This window comes from Cricetulus griseus (genome assembly GCF_003668045.3).
Source record: "Cricetulus griseus strain 17A/GY chromosome 1 unlocalized genomic scaffold, alternate assembly CriGri-PICRH-1.0 chr1_0, whole genome shotgun sequence".
NCBI classification, from domain to species: domain Eukaryota; kingdom Metazoa; phylum Chordata; class Mammalia; order Rodentia; family Cricetidae; genus Cricetulus; species Cricetulus griseus.
The window spans coordinates 78,482,570-78,500,106 of NW_023276806.1; the positions used below are offsets into that span (position 1 = coordinate 78,482,570).

The 17,537-nt window shown below is 37.4% G+C and overlaps 1 protein-coding gene across 1 annotated transcript in view; it reads left to right on the forward strand.

Annotated features, from left to right (window-relative positions):
• The window catches only part of Serpini2 (serpin family I member 2), a 30,136-nt gene extending 12,921 nt beyond the window's left edge, over positions 1-17,215 (forward strand). Inside the window, exons 5-8 of the mRNA XM_027391631.2 lie at positions 271-368; positions 10,238-10,324; positions 12,923-13,012; positions 17,139-17,215. Coding sequence (XP_027247432.1) covers positions 271-368; positions 10,238-10,324; positions 12,923-13,012; positions 17,139-17,215 — 352 coding nt within the window. The remainder of the gene's footprint in view (positions 1-270; positions 369-10,237; positions 10,325-12,922; positions 13,013-17,138) is intronic.
• Positions 17,216-17,537: the final 322 nt, after the last annotated feature.

Sequence of the window (17,537 nt, forward strand, 5' to 3'; positions counted from 1 at the left end):
ACTGCTTTTTTGGGGGGGTTAATTTTCACTTTAAAATCATTCTGTTCATCATTTCTACCAACAATATATCCAGGAGGCAAATTACTAGCAACATGGAAGCAGTTAATGGAACTGCATTTAAATGATGTGAGTATAAGAAAATGAAGCTGGGTTGGTGAAAGCCAAAGATGTACAATATAATCTTTGTCAAGTCACCCACATCATTAAAAAGAAATTCCTAGAAAATGTTCACCATGTTTTCAGTCATTTTTCTTCATCTTTTTGAAACAGATTTAAAACAGAACAAAAATTAGACTTCAAGGATGTGTTGTATTCCTTAAATGTAACTGAAATATTCAAGGGTGGCTGTGACCTTTCTGGAATAACAGGTATGCTGTTGATGAGTAATTTTTATATTGTTATGTTGATTTGTTTTCTTTAAATTGTATTAGCAGACTGATCTTAAAATGAGAGAGCCTTTAGTCCCAGCAAGCACATACATAGTGAATAAATGTTATTCCTTTGGTAAGCCTCCTATTATCATTCACTGTATCTTCCAGGTAAAGTCTTCCTCAATGAAATTCAGAAAGCATTTCATAAAGTTAGATAAACATTCTCACCATACTTGTGATAAACCTATGTAAGTAGAAGCATTAGATGGGCTTTCATTCTGCCCTGTTTGTATTCCCTTACTAATCATGGGAATTACAACTTTGCGTCTGTCATCCAAGCAGTACATATAAAAACTCAGATGGACAACTGCTTTTCAAATGTAATTTGGTAGTATGAAAGCACACAAAGTCCATGGTCAGGAGTCAGGATGGTTACAGTGGACAGAGCTACCTGAAGAGGCCTTTAGGCTGACAGCAAATGGAGATGGATTGTTCATGTATATCTAGGGAATTAGGCTTTCTTGGCTTCCTTACCTCCACCTCTATGCCAGACACTCTTTTAGTTCTTCAGTCCTTGATAAAATTTTTCAACTGAAGAATTACTGAAGAAATAAAAGTGGTGCCATACACACCACTTATGATTAAAAGTAGATCCTGTCTACTCGGTTGTAAACAGGGTTCTGATGATATAAGCTTGACAGTCTGTTTTATGTCACCATATAACATATAATAGAAAAGCTTTTTATTTTTATGTAAATATCTAGACTTTGAAGAAGTATTTGCCCATCTGTTCAGGCACATGTGTGGGATGGATAATGTCTCTGAGTGAAGGAAATAGAGAATGTGCATAGGTGACAGACAACTTCTTTATCACATTCAACCATGACAAAGACACTTGCTTCCACAGAGACAATTGGATGTGACTTCTTGCAAATCTCTACAGCAACAGCAATAACAATCAACAGTCAAGCTATTTTAGTGTTCCCTGAGCCATAGCCACCTCCACAACCCATAATAACCAAGCTCTTTTCAAACACCTTTTCCCCTTTAACTTCTTCCTGGGCCTGGGAACCTCATCTTATACACTGTACATATTTAAACAGCCACTCACTCTTCAAACTCCAGCAATTTGTAACTCCCATAAACCTTTTACAAAATGATTTATGAAAATACCTCCAAAATGCTTCATAAAATAATTTGTGCAAAAGAATAACTCCAAGAAGAGAATAAATGTCTAACATTTTCTTTTCTTCTCCACCTCTGGGGTTAGCTATTTGAATTATTTTAACATTTTGCTCCTGCCTCATTGACTGGACACTAAAGCTGGTAGTTACCAGCATAAGCAATTCAATGCTATATTTGCTACATTGCACAGCAGTGACCAAATGCTTGCTATAAACAAACAAAAGAGGATAATCTGAATTAGGGGATTCAGCTCATGGTGGTTTGATGCTCTAGGCTTGGGCTAGACAAATGGCTGCAGGAACATTTGGTAGATGATCTCATTTATCACATTGAAGACAAGAAACAGAGAGATGCATAAAAGCAGGAGTGGGGATAGGATCCCCTAAAAATGCAATGACCAACTTCTTCCAGTATCATGTACTTCCTATGTAACTGAGAGCTAAGCTTCCAACACACAAGCCTTTTGGAAGGATACTTATCGAGGCCACAAGACTTGCTATGTTTTGTTTGTTTTAAATTATTTTTATTAGTTCAAATTAGGAACAAGCTTGCTTCACATGTCAAGCTTGTGAAGCTCCCTCCCCAACCCCCAACCCTCCCCCCAAGTCCACAGCTGCGCACCACCCCATCCACCCTCCACTCCCCAGCAGGGTAGGGCCCTCAAAGGGGGGACCCCCAAAGTCCACCACATCATCCTGGGCCGGGCCTAGGCCCTCTCCCATGTGTCAAGGCCAAGAGTGCATCCCTTCACGTGAGATGGGCTCTCAAAGTCCCTTCTTACACCAGGGGAAAATACTAATCCACTGCCAGGGGTCCCCTAGAGTGCAGAGGCCTCCTCATTGACATCCATGTTCGGGGGTCTGGACCAGTCCTGTGCTGGCCTCCCAGACAGCAGTCTGGGGTCCATGTGCTCGGCCTTGTTCAGGCCAGCTGTTTCTGTGGATTTCACCAGCCTGGTACCGACCCCCTTGATTTCATTCCTCCCTCTCTGCAACTAGGATCCAGAGTTCAGTTCAGTGTATATCTGTGGATGTCTGCCTCTGCTTCCATCAGCCACTTGATGAAGGCTCTAGGGTGGCATAAAAAGTCGTCATCAGTCTCATTACAGGGAAAGGGCATTTAGATTATCCTCTCCACCGCTGCCTAGATTGTCAGTTCGTGTAATTCTTGTAGAACTCTGGAAATATCCCTAGTGCTAGATCTCTCTTCAGACCTATAATGGCTCCCTCTGATATGGTATCTCTCATCCTGCTTTCCTCTGTTCTTCCCCCAACTCAACATTTCTGCTCCTCTATTTCCTATTCTCCCCTCCTTTTCTCCTCCTCTCATTCTGGCAGTTCCTTCTCCCCTACCCTCATGCTCCCAATTAGCTCATGAGATCCTGCCCCTTCCCATTCTCTGGGGTCCATGCATTTTTCCCTTAGAGTACTTCTTGTTTCCTAGTTTCTTTGGTGAAGAGGATTGTAGGTTGGTATTCCTTTGCTCTACGTCTAAAATTTATATATGAATGAGTACATACGATGTTTGTCTTTTTGTGACTGGGTTACCTCACTCAGGATGGTTTCTGCTAGTTGCATCTATTTGCCTGCGAATTTCAAGATTCTGTTGCTTTTTTTCTGCTGAGTAGTACGCCATTGTGAAATGTGCCACATTTTTTCTATCCATTCTTTAGTTGAGGGGCATTTAGGTTGCTTCCAGGTTCTGGCTATTACAAACAATGCTGCTATGAACATGGTTGAATATATGCCCTCGTTGTATGAATGTGCATTATTTGAGTATATGCCCAAGAGAGGAATGGCTTGATCTTGAGGTAGACTGATTCCCATTTTTCTGAGCAACCGCCATATTGATTTTCAAAGTGGTCTTACAAGTTTGCACTCCCACCAGCAGTGGAGGAGTGTTCCTTTTTCTCCACATCCTCTCCAGCATAGATTGTCATTGGTGTTTTTGATTTTAGCCATTCTGGCCGGTGTAAGATGGTATCTCACAGTTGTTTTGAGTTGCATTTCTTTGATGGCCAAGGATTTTGAACACTTTCTTAAGTGTCTTTCAGCCATTTCAGATTCGTCTGATGAGAAAACTCTGTTTAGTTCTGCACCCCACTTTTTAATTTCTGCACCCCATAAATTTAATTGTTTGGTGTTTTGGTGGCTAGCTTCTTGAGTTAATTGTGTATTTTGGAAATCAGCCCTCTATCAGATGAAGGGTTGGTGAAGATCTTTTCCCATTCTGTGGGCTGTCGTTTTGTCTTACTGACTATGTCCTTTGCCTTACAGAAACTTCTCAATTTCAGGAGGTCCCATTTATTAATTGCATATCTCAATGCCTGTGCTATTGGTGTAATGTTCAGGAAGTGGTCTCCTGTGCAATTCGTTCAAGGGTATCTCCCACTTTCTCTTCTAGAAGACTCAGTGTGGCTGGATTTATGGTGAGGTCTTTGATCCATTTGCACTTAAGTTTTTTGCATGGTGACAGATATGGATCTATCTGCAATCTTCTGCATGTCTGAATCCAATTGTGCCAGCACCATTTGTTGAAGATGCTATCTTTTTTCCATTGTATAGATTTAGCATCTTTGTCAAAAATAAGGTGTTTGTAGGTGTGTGGGTTAATATCAGGCTTCTCAGTTTGATTCAATTGGTCTATCTATCTATTTTTGTGCCAATACCAAGCTGTTTCCAGAACTATGGCTCTATACTAGAGCTTGAAGTCAGTGATGGTAATGCCTCCAGAAGATCCTTTATTGTACAGAGTTGTTTTGGCTATCCTGCATTTTTTGATTTTCCATATAAAGTTGAGTATTGTTCTTTCAAGGTCTGTGAAGAACTGTGCTGGGATTTTGAGGGGGATTGTGTTGAATCTGTAGATAACTTTTGCCAAGATTGCCATTTTTACTATGTTGATTCTACCTATCCAAGAGCATGGGAAATCCTTCCATTTTCTGGTATCTTCTTTAATTTCTTTCTTTAAAGACTCAGTGTTCTTACTGTACAGGTCTTTCACTTTTTTGGTTAGTGTTACCCCAAGATATTTTATGTTGCTTGTGGATATTGTGAAGGGTGATGTTTCTCTGATTTTTTTCTCATTGGATTTATCATCTCTATATAGTAGGGCTAGTGATTTTTTTTTTGAGTTAATTTTGTATGCTGTTACCTTGCTAAAGGTGTTTATCAGCTGTAGGAGTTCCCTAGTAGAGTTTTTTGGGTCAGTTATGTAGACTATCCTATCATCTGCAAATAGTGAATGTTTGACTTCTTCCTTTCCAGTTTGTATCCCTTTGATCTCCTTTTCTTATCTTATTGCTCTAGCTAGAACTTCAAGTACAATATTGAAGAGATATGGAGAGAGTGGACAGCCTTGTCTTGTTCTTGATTTTAGAGGAATCACTTTGAGTTTCTCTCCATTTAGTTTGATGTTGGCTTTTGGTTTGGTTTATATTGCTTTTATCATGTTTAGATATGTCCCTCTAATTCCTGTTCTCTCCAAGATCTTTATCATGAAGGGATGTTGGATTTTGTCAAAGCCTTTTTCACCATCTAGTGAGATGATCATGTGGTTTTTCTTTTACAGTTTTTTCATATGTTGGATTACATTGATGGATTTTTGTATGTTGTACCATCCTTGCATCCCTGGAAAGAAGCCTACTTGATCATAGTGGACGACTTTTTTAATGTGTCTTGGATTCGATTCGCCAATATTTTATTGAGTATTTTTGCATTGATGTTCATGAGGGATATTGGTTTGTAGTTCTTTTTTTAGTTGTATCTTTGTGTGGCTTGGGTATCAAAGTGATTGTAGCCTCATAAAAAGAGTTTGGCAATGTCCTTTCTGCTTCTATTGTGTGGAACAATTTGAGGAGTACTGGTATTAGCTCTTGTTTGAATTTCTGGTAGAATTCTGCAGTGAAGCAATCTGGCCCTTGGCTAGTTTTGGTTGGGAGGCTTTTGATAACTGCTTCTATTTATTTAGGGGTTATAGGTCGATTTAAACTGCTTATCTGTTCTTGGTTTAATTTTGGTAAGTGATATCTATCCAGAAAATGCCCATTTCCTTTTGATTTTCAAATTTTGTGGAGTACAGGTTTTTAAAGTATGGCCTGATGATTCTCCAATTTTCCTCAGTGTCCATTGTTATATCCCCCTTTTTGTTTCTGATTTTGTTAATTAGCATGCTCTCTCTGTGCCTTTTGGTTAGTTTGAATAGACGTTTTTCTATCTTGTTGATCTTCTCAAAGAACCAACTCTTTGTTTCATTGATTCTTTGTAATATTTTTCTAGTTTCTACTTTATTAATTTCAGCCCTCTGTGTTGAGTTTGCTTCTTTTTGTTCTAAAGCTTTCTGTTGTTCTGTCAATTCTCTAGTGTGACTATTATTCTCCAGTTTCTTCCTGTGGGCACTTAGTGCTATGAAAGCACTGCTTTCAAAGTGTCCCATAAGTTTGGGCATGTTGTGTCTACATTTTCATTAAATTATAGGAAGTCTTTAATTTCACTTTTTATTTCTCCTCGGCCCAGGAATAGTGCAATTGGGTGTTATTCAATTTCCATGAGTTTATTTGTTTTCTGCAATTTGTATTGCTGTTGAATTCTAATCTTAAAATGTGGTGGTCTGATAAGATACAGTGGGTTATTTCAATTCTTTTGTATCTGTGGAGGTTTGCTTTGTTGCCAACTATGTGGTCAATTTTAGAGAAGGTGCCATGTGGTGCTGAGAAGAAGGTATATTCTTTTGTGTTTGGATGGAATGTTCTATAGATATCTGTTAATCCCAATTGGGTCATAACTTCTGTTAGATCCTTTGATTCTTTGTTAAGTTTTTGTCTAGTGGTCCTGCCTAGTGGTAAAAGAGGGGTGTTGAAGTCTCCTACTATAAATGTGTGTGGTTTTATGTGTGGTTTGAGCTTTAGTAATGTTTCTTTTACAAATGTAGGTGCCTTCGTATTTGGGGCATAGATGTTTAGGACGGAGACTTCATCTTGATGGACTTTTCCTGTGATGAGTATGAAATGCCCTTCTTCATCTCTTTTAATTGATTTTAGTTTAAAGTCTAATTTGTTTGATATTAGGATTGTTACACCTGCTTGTTTCTTGGGTCCATTTGATTGGAAAATCTTTTCCCAGACATTTACTCTGAGGTAATGTCTGTTTTTGAAGTTGAGGTGTGTTTCTTATATACAGCATGTTAACCTGTATCTTTTTATAGGCAGGTTAATACCATCGACATTGAGGGATATTAATGTTCATTGATTGTTGTTTGTTGTTTGTTTTGGATTTATTGTTGGTGGTGTCATTGTATGTGGATTTCGCCCTCCTGTTTCTTTTCCTGTTTGGTAAAGTTGGATTATGTATTACCTATGTTTTTGTGAGTGTAGTTATCTTCATTGGGTTGGAGTTTTCCCTCTAGAACTTTATGTAGTGGTGGATTTGTGGATATGTATTGTTTAAACCTGGTTTTGTCATGGAATAACTTGTTTTCTACATCTACAGTGATTGAAATATTTGCTGGACACAGTAGTCTGGGTTGGCATCCATGTTCCCTTAGTGTTTGTAGGACATCTATCTAGGACCTTCTGGCTTTCAAAGTTTCCATTGAGAAGTCAAGTGTGATTCTCATAGGTCTGCTTTTATATTTTACTTGACCTTTTTCCTTTGTTGCTCTTAATATTTTCTCTTTATTCTGTAAGTTTGGTGTTTTGATTATTATTTGGTGAGGGGATAATGTTTGGTGTCCTGTAAGCTTTTTGTACTTTCATAGACCTATCCTTTTGTAGGTTGGGGAAGTTTTCTTGTATGATTCTGTTGAATATGTTTTCTGTACCTTTGAGCTGTATTTATTCACCTCTTCTATAACTATTATTCTTAGATTCAGCCTTTTCAAGGTATCCCATATTTCCTGGATATTTTGTGTTAGAGATTTGTTGGACTTGAGATTTTCTTTGATCAATGACTGTATATCCTTTAGCAAGTCTTCAACAACTGAGATTCCCTCTTCCATCTCTTGTATTCTATTGGTTATAATCACATCCTTAGATCCTGATCCTTTATCCAGCCTTTGTATTTCCAGCATCCCCTCATTCTGTGTTTTCTTTATTGTTTCTATTTCAGCTTTCATGCCTGGAACTGTTTCCAGTGCTCCCTTCAATTGTTTGGTTGTTTTTTCTTTAGATTCTATAAGAGAATTACTTATTTCTTGAATTTTTTGTTTGTTTGTTCTTCTATTTCTTTATGAGATTTTCTTGTTTCCTCCTTAAGTGTCTCAAACATCTTCATGAAGTAGACTTTTAGGTCTGTGTCTTCTTCTTACTCTGTGTTGTGCTTTTCAGATCTTGCTGGTGTGGAATCCCTAGATTCTGGTGGTTTCATACTGGTCTTTCTGTTGAGTGTGTTCTTATTCTGCCTTCTTCCCATTTCTTCTTCCAGTGGGTGCAGGTGGGGTCTCTCTATCTCCTCTTGTCACCCTGTGGTGTGTGTGGGCCATGACTTCAATGTCTGCAGATATGGATGGTCTTGCCTCTCCTGGTAGTCTCCTCACTCAGGAGTGGTTGGCGTGGCTGAGGGGGGGGGAAGAGTGAGGTATTTTCAGACTCACAGAGGTCCTTCCTGTCTGGGTAGGTCCACTCTATGCAGGCGGGTTTGCTCTCTGCAGTCATAGGCCCAGAGAGATCCTGGGGTGTTGGGGACCTTGGGCAGGACTAGGGCTCAGGAGAGGTCAGGGAGATGGAGGGGGAGGAAGAGTGAGGTATTTCCAGACTCACAGAGGTCCTTCCTGTCTGGGAATGTCCACTCTATGTAGGTGGGTTTGCTCTTTGCCGCCAAAGGCCCAGAGAAATCCTGGGGTGATGGGGACCTTGGGCAGGAGTAGGGCTCAGGAGCGTTTTCTTATTTTTGTACAATAAAATTTTACCAAAAAAAATGTGAACCAGTCTAATATCAGTGGTCTGGAACAATTTATACAAGAAATAGATATTTTATACTCACATGATTCAATAATTTTGTGTGTGTGTGTGTGTGTGTGTGTGTGTGTGTGTGTGTGTGTGTGTAGACCAGGCTGGTCTCAAACTCACAGAGATATGCCTGACTCTGCCTCCTGAATGCTGGGACTAAAGGAATGTGCTACAATAGCCAGGTGGCTCAATAATTTTTAATATAATATTTTTATACCTTTGAAACTTTATGATTCAAATTTGACTTCTTATCAAGCTATTATTTTCTATACTGTGCTTAATAAGGACAACTTTTAGAAGTCTCATCCTTCTAATCTAAGTGAGATCATATGTCTTAATGACTTTGGGAAATAGAAAAAATTATGGAGACCACCTATTCATCTAGCACATGGAGAGATGGCTTAGTAGTTAAGACTGTTTGCTTCTTCTGCAGAAAACTTGAACATGGTTCCCAGCACCCACATCAGACAACTCATACCTGCCTGTAACTCCAGCTTTAGGGGAAATGACACCCTGTTTTGGCCTCTCCCCACCAGGACCTCCCCCCCCCACATGCTCCCCCAAATAATAAATAAAGCAATTATGGACATATCTTTTCAGGGATATTTAAAAGAAATGATTGCCTCAGAGACATAGATAGCAATTTGTGTTCATTGTTCTAAGCTAGTGTGTTTCAGGTTCTTTTCCTAAGTGGCAAGCCTCACTCCAGGGGTTCTATTTATAAGACCAAGCAGGAGCTATTTGGACTAGTTCTATTGCTAATACAGGTGAAACTTTCACATTTCTCTTTAAACTGTGCTGGCTATTAGGTCATTAACTCTGTGCTTTATTTATGTATCCTGTGTTAGGGAACTATTGAAGAATTTGTTTGGATGACTCACCCTGAGTGGCTGTCTTGTGTTTTGGAAAATCCACACTGAAACTTTGGCTTCCCCCTTTCTCCATGTTATAGGTTTCTGTCACTGGGCACATTCATGTCCATCAATTGTATTATTTAAGTGGTGTGTGTGGCAAACCACCTATGCACCATATAGTTTTTAGGGCATGCCTCTACTTATTCTGAAGAATATATGTCTGGCCCTGCAAAGCTAACTTGATAGGATGTCTACCTCATGACTTTACTCATCAAGATTATTCCTTCTATCCACTGTGCTAGAAAAATTTCACATAGGTTCCATCAGTGGGTGAAAAGGGGAACCCTCAGCACATGCACACAACAGGGCAAATGTTGCAAAACTGTCTTACATGAAAACATTTATCTGATTTAAAAAAAAAAAAACTCAGCTCTGAAGTGATTTTTCAGATGACACAAAGGAATTTTAGACTTTTTGACCTAACCAGTCTTGAAGGAAAATGAATTTTGTTTTAACGTCAGATCAGAACTGAATCTGTAATTTAAAAGACAAGTTTACTTTGAGGTTACTCTTTCATTCTTTCTGTAGATTGTGATGAAGTGGGAAACCCTCCTCTGTCCATTAAAATCTCCCTCAGAGAGGGATATCTGATTCCAGAGTTACACTTTCTTTCTGCCTTCATCTTTTATGTCTGGGTGAACTCATCCTATCTGTCCATCCTTTCATGAATTTAATAGTTAGACCTAAGTACCCTTATCTCCAGAAAAACTGACTAAATTGGAGAGAGCTCATGTGTTCAGTCACTGTTTCTGTATATTTGAAAATGTAATTATTTGACAACCTAATGGTAACGGCTTTGATTTTAACTGTCACACTTTCATCAGATTCATCTGAAGTGTATGTCTCCAGAGTCATGCAGAAAGTGTTCTTTGAGGTCAATGAAGATGGGAGTGAGGCTGCAACATCCACAGGTAGGACAAATGACTTCTTGAGAAACTAGGAGGATGGTGGTGGGCAGGCTGGAGGTTGTTCTGCAACGTTCTGATCTTTCTTCTATCTTTTTCTGTATAGAGGAGGGAAGAAAATTGGGCTTGTGTGTGTGGTACATGCATCTTTTCCTTTTGCATTATGCATAAATTTGATCAGCGTTCAGCTTAATCGCTTGATATTGCCTCATCTGAAAATTGTAATAACTACCAATTAGCAGGTAGGATCTGGGGAGAAAATATGAGGACTCAACTATAAAATCCTCATGGTTAAGAGTGCTTGGTACCACTGTTCTCTTTAATATCATTCTTAACTTAGTCATCACCTTTCTAATTTGCTTTTATTATTATCTCAGTGGTAGTGGTTTAAAACTCAGCTGCACATTATAGTCACCAGGGTGGTTTTAACAAATTCTATGCCCAGACAATGCTTAAAATAATTCAATCTGTATTGCTTTAGGGGAGATGCAAGCTCTACAATTGTCTTGAATTTCCCTAAGTGATCCCAAAACACATCCAAGGAGAGCAAGAACTAAGTTGTGACTTACAGGTGACCTTAAATATCACACATGCAGTGCATAGACCAGCAGCAAGAGCTTTACATGGGAGCTTATTAAAAATGTCAAATTGCAAGTCTCATTCCAGACTGACTCAGTCAGATTCTAGCTGGGTTAATTCACTAGGTAGTTTGAGAGTACACTGAAGGTTAAGAATAAACATCTCTACCACACTTCATTGAATAAATGTTATTTTGGATAGTGACTGTGCTGTGTGTAAATAACACTTGGGAAAACAATGGATGGGAAGCCTTGGATCAACTAGAACCAAACCAAGCAACAAAAAGAATTAGTGGCTCCTTTGTTAGTGTGTTTTAATTCCATAATACCACTTAGATTTTAACTAATACTTAAAAATGTGCACCATTTAAAGGATATTAATGAACAACATTCCCAAATTCTCTCTTTAGTGACTTCTTTATTAAATCACAGTGCCAGATAGTGCTGGGTATTAAGTCCTAGTAGCATGGAGTTTGACATCTAGGTGGGACACACTGGGCCATGCCTACCAGTCTGTCATTTTTGGAAGGTAGTGGCATTACTCTGCTAAGAAACAGATTTCGGAGGACAGACCCTTTTCAGTCCTTGGAGAAACCAGAACTATGTGTTCAGATGAGGTTAATGGCTCGTGAACACAAAATTTCATCTGCCTTTACAGAATGCTGAATGAGTTCTCATCCATTAGTGAACAATCCTCTAATTATATTAGTGAAGGAAAAGCCCCAGAGATGTAAAGTCACTTGCCTGAGGTCATGCTGTTAATTGACTGTTTGAACTGATATCAGGTTTCCTAGTTTTAAGCTGAAAGGCATTTTCTATTGCACAGTGCTTCTTGTTGTAAAGCTAGAATTCTCCAGGAGGAGGATTATGCACTCATTAGAAAATGGTAAAGGAGTCAGCAGATATCCCAATGAATCATGATGGCCCAGAATAGTCTGAGATTATGACTTTGAGGGATGTGCTCTGGGGATTGCAAGAACAAGAGAGGGACAAAACAGTATTCACTGAAAAAGAAAATAGAGGTAAAATTGACTGTACTTTTCTGATTTATCGAAGTAAATTCAGATGTGAACTCATATCCACTAGTAATTGGGTGCCATTGTCATGGTTATTCTGTATGGAAGAGTGTCACTCATGTTGTTTTGTATGATTATATTTTGTTGTTTTTTTTCAATTTTGACTATATATGTTGATTTTATTTTTTCTTGTGTCTGAAAAAAAATTTACAGGGCCATTGAGACTAAGATGTAGTTTACATTAAGACAGGAAATTGCACTCCAGAGACCAGTGGCAAGGGCATCAAATCGGAAATTCTCAGGAATTGCCATCCTCAGGTCTCACTCTAGTATACTCAATCAGATCTGAGTTGAATAGAATGAATAGAATGAAATGATAATAAAAATATTCAATCTAGGGAAAAAATCTGACCACTGAAACTTCCTACATTATTAATACATGCTATGTAAGCAAAGATATTGTTAATTATCACAATAAGTAATTGTCTCAGCAAATGTCTGCTCCTAGGTTTATAATAGAAATCATATATATATATATATATATATATATATATATATATATATTAAATCCTAAAAGCTCTGAGCTCACAGAATAATTACAGAAATATAAGTACAAAATAAGTAGTTTTGAACCCAGAGGTTGAAGTATGACAATGAAGTGCAAACATGTCTGGAAAGGAATTAAATGGTGAAGCATTTTAGGAACAGATCATGTAATGTAAATAGTGGGCAGAAAATTACTATTGAAAATATGACATTTTTCATTGCTTCCACTAAATTGAATCTAGTATTTGGTGTTCTTCCTCATTGAACATAAATGTAAAGTCAGAATGAATCCATGAATGGTCAAATATTTAATCCTGTGCATGGTAACTTAACATTAATTACAAATTTCTTTGCCTTTAGGATATATTACATCGAAATCCATTCGTCTATGAAAACTATTGCAATATATTTCTATGGATCTCTTAAGTGTAAACATCTAAATTACTGCTGTCTCTGTTTCATAGGTGTAAACATCCCAGCGATCATGAGCTTGACTCAAACTCAATTTTTAGCAAATCATCCATTTCTGTTTATTATGAAGCACACCCAAACAGGTATGTCTTTTTAAAATTTCTTTGCAGTTAGTAGTTAAATGAAGCTGTCAGTTGTTAGGCCCATATCTGAAATCACGTTTTCTTTCAATAGGCATTTGCTCAGTGTACTTTTTTACTTCGGTTATGATACTGTAAGACAAGAAATGGGGTAATGGTTAATCTGCCTTCTGGCACAGCTATTCCATATGTTAAGTTAACATCACACCCAGAAGTTATTTGATTAATAGAGATTTAGAAGCTCAGAGACAGAAAATTTAGCTTGTCTAGTACCATACAATTAAAAATTGGTAGAGTGATGCCACGGGGGTGGGGGGGTGGGATCTGTAGAGTCATGAGAAGAGTGACTCACAGAAGCTCTGATAATGGGGGTGGGGCCGAACATCCCTTCAAACCTCCAGAGGATTCAATGAGGTATAAAAGGGGATACAAAGCCAGGCGTTGGTGGCGCACACCTTTAATCCCAGCACTTGGGAGGCAGAGGCAGGCGGATCTCTGTGAGTTTGAGGCCAGCCTGGTCTCCAGAGCAAGTGCCAGGATAGGCTCCAAAGCTCCACAAAGAAACCCTGTCTCGAAAAACAAAACAAAAAAAAAGGGGGAGGGATACAAAAGTAGTGGTGGTAGAGAGGGCCATGTGGCACTATGTCAGAGTATGGAAACCCCGGTTGTCCTGACAGATTTTGTCTTATGAAAAGATCTGCCAGAGTGTGAAAACACTGGGTAAGTCATCTTTAGGACATCCTTAGAATGACAACAACAACAATGTCCTGTGAAAGTCACAACACACAGAGGAGTAGAGAGTATTTTATTTAGCCTAGAGTATGCTAGAAAGCCTTGAAGAAAAAAAAAGTCAGTTCTTACATATTGAGAATGACGTCATGGAGTCAGATCTCTGCTCACATTCCAGCTCCATTAACAAGTCAACTCATGTGGCTCATCTATTCTAAGTTACATTTTTCTGTTAAGTCTACAAGGAAAATCAGTATTAAAAAATAATATGAAAGGATACATAAAGCTTATAACATGTTTCCTAGAACACAGCAGGCTCTCACTAAAACTGAACCAATGAACATGAACAGCAACAAATGAAGGACAAATAATTGAAAAGTTTCTATGAACTTGTTCATATGGAAAAGAGGCATATTTAATCTGAGAGCCTGAATTTGTTAGACTCACTAAATGTTTTGTTACTGGCACTCTAAGCAATACACTAGTCTCTTTTTCCAACTCCAATACTAATACCGGCAGACCTCTTCACAATACTAATTGTGAGAGTACTGAAACGACTTTAAAACCACTGAGATTGTATTAAAACAAGTTTAATCCCAGTAGTAGATGTGTCAGTATTAAAATATATTCTGAGTCTACTGTTTGATCTAGACATCTTTAACCATTGAACAATCTTCATTTTTTATTATTAGCATGTATAATTATTGAGTATGGAGAAGAGAAAGAAATGAGTCTGCATTGTGCTTCAATGAATAACTAAATGACATTAAGAATGATTATGCGTGATCCTATTTCCCTAATTGATGATCTCTTCTAAGGCCATATAATTCCATCCTGTATGACAGCAGTGAAAATTTAAAACCCAAAATGATTCATCTGCTTGTTTACTTGTGATAATGTTTAACAATTAGTCCTTAGCAACAATTTCTATGATTATTGTTGTAATGAGGGCTTCTAAATCAGGGTTACTCTTTTAAAATGGTGTATAATATAAATGGAACCTCATTTATTAGGAGGTATGAATTGTGACAGAAAATTTAGAATATGGGTCGAAGAGATTGTTCAGTGATAAAGATCAGTGGATGTTCTTGAAGAGAAACTGGTTCAATTCCCAACATACACACAAACACATTGTGGCTCACAATTCTCTAATCCAATTCTGGGAAATTACACACTGGGGAATTTCTCCATACACACACACACCACACACACATGGTACACATACACACATGCAGACAAACACACACACACACACACACACACACACACACACACACATATATATATAATATATATATATATATAAAATTTTAAAAGTCTTTAAAATTAGGAAGGGCTACTTTAGTAAAGCAGTATCCATTTTGTGATTTATTTACTTTTCTCCAATAAGTGAGAATAACATGTTGACTTAGAAAATCATGAAATGTCTTTTAGCTTTACCAAATGTCTGTATATTCAGCTGACAGTTTGTCAAGTATGTAAGCAGATATCTTCAGGCTAGTACAACCATTTTTTTCCCTAGATTTCGATATTTATTTATTTATTTATTTATTTATTTATCAAATACTCCTCTTAGAAAAATTCTGATTGTCATTTGGATTGCTATACTAAGGGAGTTGTATATTGCGGTATATTTATATGCAGCTGTTAAAGTTATGGGAGATAAAAAGCTCACTTGTTTTCTTAAGCTGAGGGAGCATACCAGCTCTATAGACTTCCGGAGGAAAGTTGACAAGGATAGTGCATAAAATGTGCCTTTCTGAGGTAGTCATCAGTCATAATTGTCAAGCTGACAGTGCTCCCCATTCAAAATTACTGTATTTGGAACTCTAGACTTGAGCTGAAAAATAACCAACATGGATAAAATTTATGAATATGTCTTGGATTCTAACCATATGTTTTGGCAATCCTGTGGACTTTAATAGTAGGAGTTATCAATTGCTTCTAACTGATTGAAAGCTGGAGTAAACATTTTAGTTAAATATAGGGATCATCTATATAAGAAGGAGAGAAAAGTTAAATGACATTGACTCTTTTTCCTGCCCTGTCCTCCCATTCATCTTTTGCTAAGGGACATTTCACTAGTCCTCAGAACTTAGTAGTGAGAGGAGCGACTGTAAAAGCCTCAGTTCAAAGTATGCTTTTCTATGGTGAAATGAGCATATGGGAAACCCTGGCATAAAGGTTTGTGAAATGTTGTACTACTGCCATGTTGGAATTTTAAATGGTGTTTTTACCTATAAAAGTAGCTTAAAGAATTCCTCCCAATTTCTGAGAAGTGTTTTATTCCAGAGCATTATGAAGACACAAGTCATTGGTGCTTTCTCCTGTGACTAAATGCATTATTCATCCTGGGAAAGGTGCATCCTTGTCTATTTGAAAACTTTGTGTTTCTTTCCTTTTCTTTTTTTTCAGACATAATTTTGAGATTTTTGAGGAAAAATATAAAGAAAAACATCAGTTGGTGATTATATCTGCATCCACGTTATTGACTTTCTTAATACTGTCTATCTCTTTTTTGAGATTATAATATAATTACAGTATTCCTTACTTCCCTTTCCTCCTTCCAAACCTTCCCATACACCCCTCTGTAGTCTCCTTCAAATTCATATCTGTCTTTTGATTGAATAGCAAGGAGGTAACTAAGCACAGAATTTACCTACTGTTATTTCAAATACATCTAACTGTGTTAATTAGCTTTAACTTAAGCAAAATTTATATTACCAATTCTTAAAATTAACCTTCATGACACCTGCAATTAAGTTTATGGCAGTTGTCATTACCCTCTTCCACTTTTCTTTCCCAGTTGATATGCAAGGTGAATAGTTTTTAACACACCATTAGTTTCTGGTCTGTCCTCTTGTTCTTTGTTCCACGTCATTGCCAAACATAGAATGGCTGGAAACAGCTGTTTGCACTTGTATTTGATATGATATCATTTTGCTGAGCACTTGAATGTTCTAGCAATATGAAAATATTGTCTTTAACAGTGAAAGATGCTTTGATTTGGAACTGAAGGAGGTCTGGGAAACTGTACTTTTAACCCTGAGGCTAATATTCTATGCATAAAAACATGGCTGCCAATTCTTCTGACTGGAAGCTGCACTGTGCTCATCACAGTTTTATTATGCTGTGATTGCCTGGTTGGGTTCTATATTTCGAAAAACTCTCTGGTAAAAACAAGACTAATGTATTTTTCCATCACAAACTGTTATAGCATTTTATTTACTTCTCAAACTACCAAAATGATTAATAATCATCCAAGTGTTTTAGACAAAGGGGAATGTCTTGTTATCAGACTTCACCTGTAGAGAAGAATGGGTAAAGGATTATTAAACCCTGAAGAAAATAATTACTTTTTCTCCAGAAATTTCTAAATCATTTTTTCTTTTTTTTCTAGGATCAATTTTGTTTATGGGAAGGGTGACAGATCCTGATATCCAAGCAATGAAGGGGAGAGATTTAGATTCACTGTGAATAAAAATTAAGGTCTCAGAATATAAGACAACATTTGGAGAATGATTGGTGAAATGTCATCATTTTGAAATTTTTCTAACATTTTTTCTGATTAAAATTGTGCCTATAAGATAACTAAATATGCATATGAATCTTTTTGTTTTTCTAAACACTGAGATTATTCAAAACATAAATCCTAAATTATTCAAAAACTCTAAGATAATTTCAATCAAATTTGGTAAAGTGGCTTATAAGCACAAGGACCTAAGTTCAAGTCCCAGAACTCAGGTAAAAAAAAAAGCCAAATATGATGGTATGCTTATATTATAACATTGGGGAGGTG